Source organism: Macaca fascicularis, chromosome 5 (assembly GCF_037993035.2).
Source record: "Macaca fascicularis isolate 582-1 chromosome 5, T2T-MFA8v1.1".
NCBI lineage: Eukaryota > Metazoa > Chordata > Mammalia > Primates > Cercopithecidae > Macaca > Macaca fascicularis.
In genome coordinates, this window is record NC_088379.1 from 127,021,110 (window position 1) to 127,038,922 (window position 17,813).

The following is a 17,813-nucleotide window of genomic DNA, read 5'->3' on the forward strand; positions in this document are numbered from 1 at the left end:
CCTTAATGTGATGGTATTTGGAGATAGAGCCTTTGGGAGATTATTATGAAATCATAGGATCATAAAGATGGGGCTCTGATGATGGGATTAGTGCCTTTATAGGACAAAAGGGCTTGCTCCCCTCACCCTGCTACCTCCTATGTAAGGAAACATCGAGAAGGTGGCCACCTACAAGGTACCTCTCCAAAAACCGAACATGCTGGCACCCTGATCTCAGACTTCCAGTCTCCAGAACTGGAAGAAAATAAATTTCTGGGTTTTTTTGTTTGTTTGTTTTTTTTTTTTTTTTTTTTTTTTTTTTTTTTTTTTTTTTTTTTTTTGAGACGGAGTCTCACGCTGTTGCCCAGGCTGGAGTGCAGTGGCGCGATCTCGGCTCACTGCAAGCTCCGCCTCCCGGGTTCCCGCCATTCTCCTGCCTCAGCCTCCTGAGTAGCTGGGACTACAGGCACCCGCCACCGCGCCCGGCTAATTTTTTGTATTTTTAGTAGAGACGGGGTTTCACTGTGGTCTCGATCTCCTGACCTTGTGATCCGCCCGCCTCGGCCTCCCAAAGTGCTGGGATTACAGGCTTGAGCCACCGCGCCCGGCCGTTTGTTTGTTTTTTTAGTCACCCATTCTATGATATTTTGTCATGGCAGCCTGAATGAGGACACTGACAATACATTTTAAGGCAAAACATTTTTTTTCATGCTTTTTGCGATCCTAGAATTTGTCCAAACAAAACACTTAAGCAGATGAAAGGCTCTTCTGAGAAATATTGTGGTGGAACCATAGGAAACCCTCTGCTCTACTCTATTCAGAAGCTAAAATACAAGTAACACTCCTCAGTTCTCATAACTTTCCTATCAACTCATCTGACCTCCGACAGGGTTTCTCTAAGTGTGACCTGAGTACCACCTGCCTCAAGGTCACTTGGAAGGCTTGTTGAAATCAGATTTCTGGGCCCCATTCCAGATGAACTAAGTCAGAATCTCTCATGGTTGGACCCTGAAATACGTACTTTAAATGAAAGTCCTTTACAATTCCTGGGAACCTCCAATATAAAAATAATGGAGCATCCTGGATCAATGACCCCTGACTATGAGGCCTTCAAGCAGTTGTCACTCTGGTCCTGCCAAAAATGAAGTGGAAATAATATGTTTGAGCAGCACGGGCTAAGGGACAAGTAGTCTCACATTCATTTAGTTTCCCTAAACTTTATTAACTATTTAAAATTTGGTCTCCAGGAAGCTATTTACCTAAACCACAGCACAGCAAGTAGGCAGCCTACAGAAATGCCTTCAGCAGTGACCATTTAATGTCAAGACCTTGCTTTTATGAAGAAGTGATATTTTTAAAACGTTACTGTATCTTTACAAAAACAATTAAAGAGTTAAATAGATAGTTCACTATAGTATTCTTTGTACCTTTTTTGAGGATTAAAGTGCCAAAGTCAACCTAGAATTGCAAATCAACAAGCCTCTCTCTTCAGATGAGTTTTTGTCCTTTAATAATAAAAACTGTATAACCCTCACTCCCCTGACCCCTCTTACGGTATCCAGGAATATAGCTAGGAACTAAAACTGCTCAATTATTATTACTATCTTATTCCAAATTTCTGGCACAGTCTTTCTCCTTTTTTAAATGATTTCTCACATAGATTTAAAAACAAATATCCTATATTCCATGTGTTTTAAACCTGTTTTAAGTTATTTGGGACAGAGTCTTACTCTGTCACCCAGGCTGGAGTGTAGTGGCAGGATCTTGGCTCGCTGCAACCTCTGCCTCCCTGCAACCTCAGGCTCCCGGACTCAAGTGTCTGACTTTATTTAAAAAAAAAAAAAAAAAAAAAAAAAAGGCCGGGCACGGTGGCTCAAGCCTGTAATCCCAGCACTTTGGAAGGCCACGACGGGCAGATCATGAGGTCAGGAGATTGAGACCATCCTGGCTAACCCGGTGAAACTCCGTCTCTACTAAAAAATACAAAAAACTAGCTGGGTGAGGTGGCAGGCCCTGTAGTCCCAGGTACTCGGGAGGCTGAGGCAGGAGAATGGCGTAAACCCGGGAGGCAGAGCTTGCAGTGAGCTGAGATCCGGCCACTGCACTCCAGCCTGGGCAACACAGCGAGACTCCATCTCAAAAAAAAAAAAAAACCCAGAGTATTAATAAATACCCTCTCATATATGCCACTACTGTACACATTCATAGACAGTACAGTCATGTTTTATTTATCATTATCCACAGAGTTCTACCCAGTGACCCATAGAAAGTAAATATTGATAAATATCTGTTTAGTTGAGTTTCCAAATTGCTTCCTAGATCCCATCCTCTCACCTGACCTCAGGTCCCACATGTACTGTGGTCTGTCCCATGGCCACTCTAAAATGCCCCAACTCACCTTCTTCCTTAAAGCAGCTCCCACTCCTAACATTTGTATCTCAGGCTGATTATTCAGGTTTAGAAATTTCAAGGTCATCTATGACTCACTGTTATGATCATGTCAGTCACAAAGTTCTAAAGCTTCTGCTTTGGGATGTTTCTTGTACTGAATGCTTCCTTCCAATTCTCACTGCCAGCACCAGCCTCCAGATCTTTATCAAGCCATAGCTAGGCTGTTGTAATAGCTTCCCAGCAGAGATGGCATGAGGGAAGGCAACTAAACTTTTTTGAGTACCTCATATGTATGTAGTGTTTTCAATGCACTATCATATTTAATTCTCATAACAATACTACGAAGTAGTTATAATTTTCTCTGTTTCATAGATAACAAAACTGAGCTCAAATGAAATTGCCCAAGGTAACACAAATGCTAAAATAACGAAGAACTGGGATTCAACCTGGAATCTGTCTGAATGTTATTTTTCACTGTCTCCAGCTGTACCTGATTCTCCTCTTTATACATGACAAACATGCCCAGCATCTTCCTGTTCGTAAATTCTGCTTTCACCAGATCACACTTCTCTTTAAAAAAAAAAAAAACAACCAGAAAACCATTAGTAACCCCCCTACTGCTCTTTTCATCAGTCACAACTCCTCTGTATGACTTTTAGGGATGGTCACAGCCCACCCCACCCTGCCTAGCCAAATTTCCTTCCCTTGTTCCTCAGATTCATTCTTCACTGTCCTGTAAACATATTATTCTGCTATTCCTGTACTGTCAAGGGTACTCCCGTACTATTAAGGATATTTGTTGAAAATATATTAAGGTGCTCTGCTTTTTTGCCTTTTCAATACAAGATTTTTGCCCTGGTTGACTCAGGATCTCTGCCTGGAGGGTGGGTGGTGCAGCATAGAGTTGGGTGAGTGTGTTCAAGAAGATACATTTTAGAGGAGTGAAAAGAAAAGGATCATGGAGAAGTTCAGATTCTTGCAAGCAAAAAATTATGGGATTTTTCTATTTTTCGACTGAATGATTTTGAGGATTTTGCAAGCAGAATTTGAGAAAAGAGAAATTGTCTAATGAAAAGATTTGCTCAATTCCTTTATTCCTCTAATTCATCCTGAAGGACCCTGATCATAAAGTGCTCTCATTGTGCAGACAAGATAGCTCTCCCACTTTTGACAGCAAAGCCGTGATGCTTACTGTTCTGGGAGGATAAATAAACAACAGCAAGGAAGTAAAAGTCAAGATGTGAATTCAATAAATAAGGAAGTACCTTAAATACTGGTTAAGTAATGGAATGATGTGGGTAAAGCAAAGAGCTTTCTCAAGCCACCCTCATCTCCCCTGCGATGTGGACCCTGCTATGAGAGCCAGGTAGCCTGCACTAAGGCTTGGGACAGACTGCTGGTACTGTAAGGCGGATGGAGGATGTTACAGGTGCTGGGCTTTGTAGCGGTGGGAGCTTTGATGAAACCAAGTACTTGAGGGAGCATATCTGGATTTCTAACAAAAGAAAGTCAGCCTAGATCCAGTTACTTCTGCTGACAAGCGGCACCCAAGTAGACATAGAACAGTGCCCAGAGACCAGAAGAGTTAGAGGACACTAACTGTTTCCCCGTCCAGGGGGAAAGCTCCCCTCCCCCAAGGGCCAGATGTGACAGAGAGGAGCAGGGGAAAGGGTAGTTCCCGAGAGCCTGAGCAAGTTTATCCAAATAAACATTTACTTTTAGTATCAAACTAAGATAAAAGAGGTGAGCCTCCCAGCCTCTTTCTGCAGTGTGCTGAATGCTGGCAGACAGGCCACTGAGACTCTGAGCCCTTTTGGAGATTGGGGGACAAGAATAAGGAAGCAAAAACCCCTTCCACGCCAGCTCAAGACATGGGGAGACACTGTCCTAACTGACCAAATCCCTGCAAAATGCAGAGCAAGCCTTCCCTCCTTGTCAATTCACATAACTGCTTAATTGACTTAATTGCTTAATTTATTGATTGCACTATTCACTTGTTGAGTGTCTGTGTAGTAAGCAAAAACACACTAATGTGAACCACAGATTGGGCATTTAATTTTTTCTCTCCTACTCAGTAGGTGGGAGGCTGAGGAGACAGACTTTTGTTACAGGCAGATTACAGGAGCTAGACGTTGCTGCCCATCCAAGTTGTGAATGATTTCTTGACCCTTTTACACCTACCTCTGGGATGTTCCTCTTACGTTTCCCTCCCTGAATATACTGTTATTTCTGCTCTTCACCAGTTCAAATCCTTCCTACCATCAGGGTCCAGTTTACATCACACTTCTGTATACAGAGGGTCACATTTCACAGGGCGATGCCGATATGACCCACAAGATTCTGTTCAATATGAAATGTTGAGTCTTTTGATCCTTTCTGAAGCCATTCCCGACCACGTCAGCCTGAGCTTTTGTAATATAGGTAGTCTACTCATAAATAATAGACACTTAATTTTATTTCATCTCCTTGATGATTGTCTCCTGTGACACTCATGTCCTCAAGTTCAATTGAGGATAAACGTTTTATGCTTCTTATGTTTTATTCTTGATATATTATCTCCACTGTACCTTATACAATGTACTATATGTTCAAAAATACTTGGCAATTGATACTAATTCTGCAGATTAAAAGACTTCATCAGAATGGTACCTCCCTTAAAGTCACTGAGGGGTACAGAACTAGAAAATTAGAGCTCAGAGGTCTTCTTCCTGGCTACTTTATCATGATGCTGCTAGGGAATAAGAAAATGAACAATGGGTTATAAATCCAAGTATCATTATTAAAATGTATGCTGAGCTTATGTGTTGGAACATTTTGGTTCTACAAAGAACAGCTTCTAACATGGCTCTTTGGGTTGAATGACAAGCTCCTTAGCATGCTGCAATACATGAACATTATTAAGGAAGTCACCTCAAATCCTTTATTGAATGACGTAAAGATTAACCAACTGTTCAACCCATGTAGCAAGCAAGCAAAGTAAGAACACCATCACTGTGAGTTGAGTTAATGAGAATGACATCCAAAATGTTTGGATGGAGAGTTCACCACATTGAAGAAAGTGACAGCGCTAACCAGCCAGGATCCTGTCCATCAGTTTGTGAAGGGCAAGAAGAGCAGACGGAGCCACAGAAGATAAGTAGTGAGAAAAGCACAGAGGTGGGGGAAAGTGTTAGAGAACAGCCACCATGTTAGTTACACTATGGAGATGGTGATAATTGGAAATGGTAATGAGGGTGGGAAGCAGCAGGTACTGACAAAGGACAAGAAAATCAGAGAAGAAAAGTCAAAAAATAGAAAAATCCCATAATCTCCCTGGCAAGCAGGCACCTGTCAGTCAATGCGCCTACCTCTGGAGACATCTGACATCTACACAGTAGGCTTATGTGTATGTGGTTGGAAGGAGGAGAGAGAATCTGACAAACAGTCTTAATATCATCAAAAACGCACATTTTGAACATCTCTTAATATATATTTTTTGGAGGGAAAGAAGTGGAATGGGGATACTGAACCCCAGTAGCCACTAAATGCACCAGCATGCAAGGGTAGAGAAAGCTAGCCCATCAGTTCAACTGCTTAGTTAGAGGGTACATGGCCACAGGTAGTCCACAAGTATCTCATACCTACTTCTCAGCCTACATCTACCTACACATCATAGAGCTCAATAATACATTGTCACAGTAACAACCAAACCAGCAAGATAAAGTGCTTCACTGAAGAAAGAGGAAAGCACAGATTTCATTTCTAAAGATTCTCATCCTTCCCACCGCCCCATGACACACACACATAAATATTTAAAATGTAAACATTCCAGCACTTATAAGCGCAGAGAGATATTTAGGTCTCCACAGTAATGAATTCCCTGATAGTTTCTGTTGGCCTGCATTATATTCAGAATTCTTCATGTATAATTTTAATAAATCTTGGCCAGGCATGGTGACTCATGCCTGTAATCCCAGCACTTTAGGGGGCAGAGGCAGATGAATCACTTGAAGCCAGAAGTTCTAGACCAACTGGGGCAACATAGTGAAACCCCATCTCTACTAAAAATACAAAAATTAGCTGGGCGTGGTGGTGCATGCTTGTAGTCCCAGCTAGTTGGGAGGCTGAGGCACAAGAATCGAGAATGGCTTGAATCCAGGAGTCGGAAGTTGCAGTGAGTCAAGATTGCGCCGCTGCACTCCAGCCTGGGTGACAGAATGAGACCTTGTCTCAAAAAAAAAAAAAAAAAAAAACTTAAAAAACATCTATTAGACATATGATAATTTTGGCATTTGCCCTAATGACTGTCAGAAGCAAGAAGCTGTTGTGTATTTAAGGAGAGGAACCCTGGTCTATCTCCATTGCTTTATCTCTCCTTCTTTTCATGAAAGCATGAGTAGCTCTTTGCCAGATTCCTCAGCAGCTAAAACCAGAAAAGCAAACAGATACCTAACAGTGCATTGCTCCCTCTAAAAGTACACTGGAGCAGAAGTGAGGACCCTTAGCCATTGCCTGCATGACTTCTTGGTAATACTTCTTAAATGTATGTGCCCAAGAAAGTATTCAAGCAAATGCCTTCTAGAACTTAGATGTTTATGCTTCTAGGACTGTGTTTTGTGTATAACTCCCCTTAAACCAACCACTGTATTGCTTTGCAATTGTCTGTCTTCATGCCTATCTCCCCAGTGATGCTAAAATGTTCTTAAAGGCAAAGGCTGCCTCTTTTCATATCCATATGCTTGGCTTTTAGTATACGGTGAGATCCATTGGAGGGATGGGTGCACAGATGCACACATACTTAAACCACATCACTGAAGACCTAAGGAACAGACAATTTTCCCCCTCTAGATTATAGAATACCCCTGGTCACATATGATTATGTGTGGAAGAAGCAGTGGTGGAGGGGCATTGAAGTGATTTATCTATAAAAAAAGAATGTCACGAATAATATAAATTAATAATAATAAAAGTAATGTCAACAATCATTCTTTCAAAGCAAATTTCTGCTTAATAACATTTAATTCTTGGTTACACCACAAAAGTATTTGATGCATTCTATATCTCTTGATTTTGATTTTACATAGTTATATTTTATCAGGATAATCTAGAGGCAAACAGAAGATAAATCTTAAAATTAATAACTTTTAATAATCAGTAATTAAACAAATCTCAAACTCATCTTCACAATGTTTTTTAAAACTAATTTTTATTATTTCAGGAAGATCAGTGACAATGAAATTAAAAGTTATATAAATTCAGTCTATATTTGAACAAGAATTCAGACAAAATGACTTTAGATAATAAAATTAAGGAACTTCTACTGACCCAAGAGAAGTTCATATTTAAATACATTAGTCACTATCAATTATATACATATAGTTATTAGAATAAAGGGATCTGGTTTTCTATCATTATCATCCATATCTAAAGTCAAAACAAGTCACACATTTTCCTTAACAAGTCACGCATTTGTGGACATTTAATTCTCATGTTTTAAAAGGACCTAGGACCAAATCCATATTATCACCTATTATTTGAACAGTGCAAAGAAAATAGTATTTTTAATTGGGTTTTTTTTTTAACTAGATAATTGAAGACAAATATACCTGACCTAAATGCTAAATTAAACACAAAATGCTATAACAATCCTAGTTATTCTCACAAAGTCACTGCTGAGCCCCTCGTGCATAAGTGTGAAGTCAGCCATCCCAGTCCACATCTGCAGACCCTCTGTATCGGGCCAGACTCCTATGTGTTCACCTAGCACAGCCCACTAATATGGCACCCCTTCTGGGTGGATGTTATGCAACTCCAAGGGCAGTACAGGGGAGAGGGTTGAGAAGCAAGACTTCTGGACAAGCAAAGAGCCTCCCTTCCTTAGAAGAATGCCCAGCAGCCATTCATCATTCCTTAAGCATCCTCCCTGAAACAGGATATCTCAATCCTGAGCTAGGAAGGGCACAGCAACTCCGTAAAGTTTTCTTCCTCCTATTACATTTCCCATGGTGTTTGATTGCCTATTATAAATGGCAGGGGTGGGCGCTGGGGGAAGGTGGGGGAGTAAAGGTTTATGGGATATTGTAGGCAAAGGAAAAGCTCAATGTTTAATAACAACTTTAAGAGAAACAGAGAGGGACAGCAGAACAGACACATTTTATATCCCAGCACAATAATGAAAAATCCTTAAAATTCTAACTCAGTCCTCAGAAGATGGTCTAGTGCTGGACTGGGATCCTCTCACCTCTCTAATATTAATAAAAGGGATAATCATAAATAATATTTGGCAGGGGGTCAATTGTGCTTTGCAATACCCTTTTCTCCTCTTTTCCCTTATTCCTAGACCTCCTACTTAGCTTACCAACTTTCTCAAGTTGATCTGCCATCAGCAGCCAAATTTAAATGATGAATTAATTGGATTTCATAAATAAATTAATACTAATTAATAGTTTCCTGTATTGCTTCTCCCAGGAGTACATGCATTTTAAACTTTCTTTGAGGCAGACAGAAATGCTTAACCAAAGGAGGCCACAGCACGAACAGCACAGTCCCGGAAAGCTGGGGATTTCAGATGGCCTGGGGCTGCTGTGAATCAGATGTCAACCTGCAGCTTCAGTTTCTTAATTTGTAAAATAAGAGACTGGACTAGATGAAATCCTCTCAAATTCAAACATTCTATTATTCTTCAAAATATTCTATATTGTTAAATTTCAGAAGTGTGGTACTAAGATGATTTTAGGTGGGGAATTCAGACGACCTTCTTACCACACAGTGTAAGTTACTATCTACTCCATGTGCCTAATAAGATCAGTTACGAGTAAGAATGTTCTTCCTTCTGCCATTCTTGGCTATGTTCAATAATATTGCCAATGATAGGGCTTAAATAAACACAACACACCATCATAGAGATGTTCAGTCTCCAGACGGTGAAATAAAGGCCTTTCTCACCACTTCTCCTTTTCAAAATTACCTCTCTAAACAAGGAGAAAAAGGAACTGCAACACAAATTTCATCTTCCATGAAACCAAGAGACATCTGTAACTCCAAGCCACAATATATAATGGTGGAAAGGTGATGAGTTGTTAAAATAGTAAATCATTTAGTGGACGGAAAGAAGTTTCAACTGGAGTGGCTGTTACAGAAAACACACTGATCCACCCAGCTCAATGCCAGAGAATGCCCAGAAATTGAAGGCAAAAAGAATTCCAGAAAGTAGAGATAAGGCTGGAACCTAAAATGAGGGGATTGGCTGTATAACAAGTGCATAGAAACCCTCCCCCTACATTCCCACCTGCTAATTGATATGGTTAAGTGACAACCCTCCTGCACCCCTATAAGAGATAGGATATGGAATCTCTGGAGATACGGAAACAGAAATGCTCTAGACGTGGGGATACCAGGCCTACGGGAGGGCAGGAACTAGGAACAGGGGGACTCTTGCCCAGTTCGTCAATACCAACAGCCAGGTTTATTATTTCCCAATCTCTTCTCCCCTGAGAAACATTAGGAAAAAAACCCTGGATCTCTGAAATAAAGAATGCTACAAAAAAGAATACTCAGAAGACAAGAAAGAACTCTTAGAAATTAAAAATATAATCACTAAGATGGAAATACATTCAGTGAAAGAGTTGGGGGATAGAAACAAGGAAATAGAAAAAACAGAAAAAGCAAGCATTGGAAAACAGAAGAGAAGAGATACAAAAACTAGGGGATTAGTCAGGAGGTCCAACATCAAGACAATAGAAATTCTAGAAAAAGCAAAGAATAAAAATGGTGGTTAGGAAAACTTCTCAGAACTAAAACTTCCCAGAACTAAAGGACATAATGTCCAGATGGAAAATGTTACCCCAGTGTCCAGTTCAGGTGGTGAAGAAAGCATCCATACCAAGGTACATCTTCAGAAGAGAGCTAATGGAGAGACAATTCTAAGAGCTTCCTAAAGCGGGGTGGGGTGGGGGGGGGAAGACCTCATACAAAGAAAGTTAGAGGGCTCTAGAAGGGATAACTTCAGGAAAACATACACAGTTAGACACTGTAGAAGATTTAGCTAAGAAACAAGGACACGATGTGACAAATATTTACTCCAAGAAAAACAACCAATTATCAAATCAAATAAATGTAGTCATATTATACTACTTGACTTAGCAGTGAACAATGATTACATGGCCATATTAATGTAGAACTTAAATAAGATATTAACCAGAAGTTGTGATAAACCATCTTGTGGAAGATACAGGGAGAATAAGAGATACATGTGAACATAAATTCTCACCTGAGACTATTGATAACATCTAAAATATGAATAAAAAGATATCAGTATATGAAAAAGTTGAAAGTGGAGTACACAGAAAAGGAGAGGGGACCAGGAAATTGCTGGGGCTTGCTGATGCTCGTAGAAGTCTTTTAGCACTATCTAACTTTTAAAGCTATATTCGTGTATTACTTTGATACCACATAAAATAATTTAAAACAAACCAACAAAAATGACGACTCATTGTACATAGTGAAATTGCTACTCTAGGTTATACAACTGATAATATAAAGAAAAGTTTCAGAGTATTAAAGGCCTCAAGGCTGGGTGGCGCGGTGGTTCATGCCTATAATCACAGCCACTTGCGAGGTAGAGGCAGGAGGAATGCTTGAGCTCAGGAGTTAGAGACCAGCCTGGGCAACATAGTGAGACTTCGTCTGTATGAAAAATTTTACAAAATGTATGGTAGTGTGTGCCTGTAGTCCCAGCTACTTGGGAGGCTAAGATGTGAGGATCACTTGAGCCTAGGATTTGAGGCTGCAATGAGCTATGATTGCACAACTGCACTCCAGCCTAGGTGACAGAGTGAGACCCTGTCTCCAAAAAAAAAAAAAAAAAAATTAAATTAAAAAAATAAATTCCTTAAGTCTAATGCCATGCTGTGCTGTTCTTAAAAATTAAACTGTAACTGTAAAGAAAGCTGCTTCTTTCTTAATAACACTAGTCAGTCTGGACTCAACGTTCAGACTCCTGTCCCTAAGATTCAGCAATCACTTGGAGAATCTGATTCCCTCCAGGGTTGGGAGGGAAGGAAGCGCTGCTTCCAGTCTAATGCCTGAGCCAACACACGCACTAAGCCAAGCCTGGAACATTTATACAAGACCAGTGAGTGCCACAGACACTAACATACAAAGTGTTTTAGGTAATCTGAGTTACAAGGCACTGTGGACTCATTTTTGGTTCCTTGACCATATAAAGGTGAGTATTAGAAGATCTAATATTGATTTGCCGGGGAAGCGTTAGAACATTACATCTCTGTGTACTAATTTCCTCATTTGCTAAGTGACAATGATTTTAAAAACTGCTTTAAAGAGGAGTGATTTAAGTGAATGAGTATAAACGACAGCATGAAGTAGTATATAAACACAAATTAACTGCTTTTATTGTGACTACTTTTTGGCAGCACTTCCTCTGAAGAAAAACTAAACAGAATTTTTTTCTAGAAATCTTTCTCTGTTAAAGATAACATTGCTGAAAAATCTAATGATTTTGTGCATGTATGCCAATACTTACAAGGACTGATTCTTCTAACAGTAGAGTCATAAGTTTTTCTCTTGATCTTTTCAGTTTTTGCCAAGTGTGCATCGATGTTTCTCTTTTCTTGCTGCTTTTTCTCCCCGCCCTCTAAACAAAAATTTTTTTCCCTCAAAATCTAGCTTGGACTCCCTTTCTCTCTTCACACTCCTTTGAGTAATCTCATGTAGTCACACAACTGTGTAACAATTCCCATCAGACAGCTTTAAACTTGTATTTCCTTTTCCCTGCTTAACACCTCTATCAGAAATATTTGATCATTCACTATTCCTTTAAAAAGAAAACAACAACAAAAGAACTATCTGAAAAATCAGATCCTCACCTTTGCTTTTTTCTTGTCAACAATGGCATCAACCATCTTGGTTATCTGGGTCAAAAATCACTAAATTGTCTCTGATCCTGCTTTCTCTTTAAAGCCCTCATGGATAGTGAGTTGCAAAATTTCATAGATTCTAGCTGGCTTTTTTTTCCCCCCAATTTCTCCCCTTTCTATTCCACCAACACTACACTATTACAGAGCCTAATCTCAGCCTGGAGAGTTACAGTCATCTCCTAATTTGTCTCTTCACTTTCTATTAATTGTCACTTCAATTCAGAGTGGGTTTGCTCAAATTACTGCTACTTTAAAACAATCAGTGGCTCCCTAGTGCCTCGTTCTGGCATATAGGATCCTCCACACTAATGCCTCAAACCAACATGTCCAGCTAAATATCACTGCTCCCCTACACATATCTATATTCCATCCAAACCCAACTTATATTCCTTAGACACGCCTGGCATTGTGGGGGAAGAGAGGACTTGAATTAAGTATTTACCTTGTCTCTGCTTCTTGTCCTATCTATCCTTCAAGGCCCATAAAGGTTTCCTTGATTTCCCCACAACCTAACATTGTCCTTCTCTTCTTTGCACTTGACCCTTTGTAACTCTTTGTATGTTTTTTTTTTTTGAAAACGGAACTGATTTTACTATAACTTACAGCATAATTGCTCATGCCCAGTCTCATTCCCACCATTCCCTCATGAGATTTTAAAATTCTTGAGCGCAGGAAAGTTGTCATGCTCATCTTTGTGGCTTGCTGTACCTAGCCCACACTTTGCAAATATGCATGCTTGAGAAACACTTGAATTGAGACTCATGAAAACTGCCTTCCAATACCTTTTTTGGAATTCATCAGATATATTGAACTGAAACATTATTAAAAAATGAGGCCATCACTACAATGACATATTACTTGGTCCTAGGTTTGCAACCAACTGGGATGAAGGAAGTCTTGGTTTGAATCAGTGGTTGAATCAAGAGTTCTATCAACAGGTAAAAATACTCTTGTTAGTGATACAGCAGGTGACAGTTTTCCTACCAAGTCAGTCTATTTAAAATTTCCACATGGAATAGGGGAGCAGGGAGCAGTGAAACCAGCAACAGAATTACCCTGAGAAATTATCTTGGTAAAGGTAGGATTGTATCCTCAGCATCCTGCCGAATTTTAAATTCAGCTCTGCTGTTTTGTCTACTGAAATGACCCTGGGTATCCTTCTCGGAATCCATCCTAAGGATTTAAAAGTGTCGTGTTCACTTTTAAACAACAATAAACACTGTTTATTAAACAGTGGCCGTATTCTCCTCAAAGGTGGAATAAACAGCTGATCTCTGTTACAGAGACCAAGCTAGTCTCTGATGTTACCAAGTGACAAGCCTGAAAGAAACATGAAGAGCTTGCTGCCCCGCCTCTAGAAGAAAAGTTTTTAATGTATATCTCCTTAAAAATGACTGGGTCTTCTTCTTGACCTCTACAAAATAAGTACACCACAACATTTACTTGTTGAATTATGTAAAGTTAGCAAACATATACAAAAGATGTTCTATTAGCAGTGAGACAGCAAATCTACAATAGAATTTGCCCCAGGGCTTTGTGTAACTGGCCTCAAATTTCAGAAGCAAAGTGAATAATCTCTGCTCCGCCCTACTTCCTCAGATAAGAGTTCAGGTGTCTAATGGAAGGATTTAAGGTTTTTTAAAAAAGAAGAATTTTATAAAGGAACCAAGAAACAGCTAGGTTATAAAAACTAATTTGGCAAAAGGAAAAATGGACAATGTTTTAAAACCTTAGGGAGACGGGGAAGTGAGCTGGTGGCGCTTTAATCCCAAAGGATGTACCTTCCCTCCATTTCCTGGGCCGTTTCCATTCCATGCTTATCTTCAGCAATAACTGAACCATATCCGGATGAGTCGCTCATTTAAAATCAGAACTCTTCCCTGAGGGATCTACTCCCAGCCATTGATTGTGTTCCTGTGTTCTACGGGTAGGTGCAGCCAGACCAGGCGCAGACTCCGCGTGGGCGAAGCAGCGCGCGATCATGGGGTGCAGGGGTCAACCCGGAGGTCTCGGCCTCGGGCGGTGGGCCGCTCGCCGGCAGCAGGGGGCGCTGCAGAACCTCTGTCCCCACCCTGGAGAACCACTTCCCCGGCTCAGCCGGTCTGCGCCGCCCGCCACCATCCGACCCCAAGTTCTCTACCTAGTTCTGAGCGTTCTTCCTAAAAAAGACAGTAAGCCCTGCGGCATTCCCAGTGTACGTGACAGGAAAAATACAGAGCATCTCACCCTGTGAAACCGATCACCCTCTTTTTATCTTCTCTGCGTCTCGCACTGATTAAAAGCTGTCTCCAAGATTGGAAATTAAGAAAAGTTGCTCTTTCTCATGCATTAGCGCGCCGACCGCTCCTTCGTTTAGAAAGAGAGAGAGGGGGAGAAAGAAAGAGAAAAAGAGAGCCCCCGTGCCGGGGCGCGAGCCACTCCGCCCGGGAACCGCGGCCAAAGTTACCACTAAAACGGTTCCCTGGCTGCCCGATGCCCACTCCTTCCCTCAGGGAACCCTATAGGGCTTCAGTTCCAGTTTCACCCCAACTGTGCCTGAACCACAGACAGACGAGGCGCCTGGACAAACCTTCAACCCACACCCTGTATCGCACTGTCCCCTCCCTACTCCCCACTTCTCTGCCCCCGCCCCCGACGTCCCAGAGCGTCGGAGGGGACCCAAGTTCCCAGCGTGGCTACATGCTGGGACACCCGGGAGAAGTTCGGGGTTCAAGTGCGCGCCTGGGTCTGTGCACATCTTTTAACCTTCCTCGGCCTCCCTAGGTAAGCTCGGGACCCCGGGGTCCGTCTTCCAAGGGGTGCCCAGCCCTGGCGGCAGTCGTGCGAGCTCCTGGGCTCTAGGGCAGGGAGTGGCTGTTCGCCAGGATGCCGGTCTGAAGTCAGAGTGCCCGCCTGCGGGCTGTTCCGTGCGCTTGAGCCGGGACAGAGCCCCCGCCACGCACTCGGCGGCCCGAGTCCCTCCACCGCGCGGGACCGAGGGGGCGAGCCTCCGGCCGAGGGCTGTCCCCTCCAAATCACCCCGAATCGAACTGCCCGGCCGTACCATGTGGGTCTCGGAGGTCCCGGGCACGTCGTGGAGCCGCCCGGCGCGCGCTTTCCCGCCCCCCGCCCGGCACCGCCCTCCGAGGCGCGGGCCGCGGCCGGGCCCGGTACTCACAGGTCCGGCCCGTGGGAGAAGGGCGGCGGGCAGTAGCCGTGCGACTCACGCTGCGAGGGCGCAGAGCGCGGCTCCAGCCCCCCGTTGACGCCCCTCCAGCCCCGGCGGCGGCGCTGCGGCTCCGCTCCCTCGTCCTCGCCCTCCTCTTCCTCCTCCTCCGGCGCGGGGAAGGTCACCCTTGCTTGCTCCTTGCACTTCCTGACCTTGGTGGACATCGCGCCAGCCGCGGTCCGGGTGTGGGGGTACCAGCTGCCGGCCTCCTCCACCTTCGCGGCCGTGCGGTCTTCCCGGGGCGCCCCTTCCCCACCTCCCGCGGCTTCCGCGGCCCCGGGCGGCCCAGGGCGGGAAGGCAGGAGCGGAGAGCGGTGCGGCCAGCGATCGAGCAGTTAGAGGCTGGCGCCGAAGCCGAGCTGCCGCCGCCCACCATCAAAACGTGGGAGCAACCGCCGCGGCCGTGGCTGCGACGAGGAAGCCCGGGGCCGAGCGGGGCGCTGGTGCTGGGAGAGGCTCTCCAGCCCCGCGGCGGCGGCGATGCCTCCTCGGCGCCTGTCTCCTGTCTCCGACAGCATCACTTGCTAGGACAGCATCGTTACTCAGGGAGAAGGAGAGGGAGGGCGGGAGGGGGAACAGGAGGGGGAGAATCAATTCCTTATCAGACAGAGCTGGAGAGGAAATCAGACAGACCGCAGGTGGGGAGTAAAGAAAGCAGAGAAACTTCCCCTCCCCACTCGCCTCTTTCTCTTCCAGAGGATCTAGGGCCCTTTTTGCATCTACAGAAACAAGTTTCCTAAGGAAGGGGAAAGGAAATCCACTGGCTTGTTAATTTTCCTGCAGCCAACTCTCCAAATTTGTTTCAAAAAGCATCACTTGTTCGTTGTGTTACGCCCAGTGAGACTTGGTTGAACCTACGGAGGTTTAAGTACATTCCCCTCAGTGCCTTCGTACTCCATCCAGCCTGGTAATGTTTTAAACGTGCCTGATACTTCGGTTCTTTTACTGAATCTCAAAAGCATCTAATAAGATTTATATACTTTCCAAGGAAGATTTTTCAGCGACATGCAGTCTTCTTTTTAAAACACACGCAGAAAAATTGCATTTTGGAATTCAAGACCAGTCATTCTTTTGGGAGGAAAGAGTTACAGAATCTTAGCAGGAATCTTAGGAATCAAGGAGTCTATTGGTCCTTTTATGAATAAGAAAGCCTTGGCCTAGAGAGACTGAAAAAAGTACTTATGATAGGTGGGTAGTGAGAAAACTTAGATTAGATCCGGAAGAGTGTGTTCTCCCAGACTTTCTCTTGCTTCAAATAGACGGCTTTCCAGCAAGTCCAACTTGGAAAAATCACAAAAATACTGGACACGCTCTGATGAGATAAAATTTATTTAACTGTATCCAATTATACTGTACTTTTTAGAGGAACAGTTCTTCCCAAATTTAAGCAAAACACAAGAAAATGTGGCTTCTTTGAATTTAATTCTTAAAAAGTAAGTAAAATATTGTGTATTAAATTGGCAAGTCTATATGTTGAAAGAAGCAATCATTTATACATCTAATACAGGAAAAACAAAAACAAGTAAATATTGTATAGTGCGTTATGCCTGGAAGTGCTTTTCAGTTGTTAGTACATAAGCAAGTGTTAACATTTTCACAATGTAGGTTAGCAGACCTGTTCAATTTCACCTCTGGACTATCTCTAAAGCAGGACTGCCCTTCTCCACCCGGTACCACCGCCTCAATTCAGGCTCCCCTGCTTCTCCCTGCTATCCAGCCTTTCTGCAGCCCACCTCTCCCCATACTGTTTCATTCTTTGTACTACTGGAAAGACCATGCTCAAAGCAAAATCTGATCACGACTTTTCTTTCTAAAAATCTCTGGTGGCTTCCCACTACTTTCAGGTTAAAATCCAAATTTTCAATCTCTCCTCCCACCTTCTTTCATACACATTCTAACTGCAGTTACCCCAAACTCTCAGTCATCAACTGACATGCTAGATACTTTCCCATTTCTCTGTGTTTGTCTATGGCATTCCTGTCACTGAAATGTCTCTCTTCATTCATTTGCCACACTTTGACTTTTCCTTAGAGAACTAGGTTAGCTGTGGCCTTCAGTGTGACAGCCCTCTTGGGTCCCAGTGGATTTCCCACAGGCTCTGGTCCTTACCCACACTATGTATACCACAGTCTTACCAGTGATCACACAATACTGAAATTCACTCTGTATGTGCCAGTTTCCTCTAAACTATGAATCCCTTGAGGGTGATGTGGGATCTTATTTATTTTGAGCTACTTAGGGGCTCATCTTTTTGTCCTTGCTATTTAGCTCAGTATCTGATATGCAGGACAAGCTAAATAAATGTTTGTTGGATGAATTAT

At 42.8% G+C, this 17,813-nt stretch overlaps 1 protein-coding gene across 8 annotated transcripts in view; it reads right to left on the reverse strand.

The window, feature by feature from the left end:
- The window catches only part of TRPC3 (transient receptor potential cation channel subfamily C member 3), a 73,674-nt gene extending 57,669 nt beyond the window's left edge, over positions 1 to 16,005 (reverse strand). For 6 of the 8 annotated variants that reach the window (XM_065545435.2, XM_015450791.4, XM_045392839.3 and 3 more), the window contains exon 1: positions 15,442 to 16,005. In XM_065545435.2, the coding sequence (XP_065401507.1) occupies positions 15,442 to 15,656 (215 nt within the window). In that variant the 5' untranslated portion in view covers positions 15,657 to 16,005. Of the gene's footprint in view, positions 1 to 14,510; positions 14,846 to 15,441 lie in introns of those variants that run through there. The other 2 variants (XM_074040395.1, XM_065545436.2) reach the window with 1 other exon arrangement.
- Between the last annotated feature and the right edge of the window lie 1,808 nt (positions 16,006 to 17,813).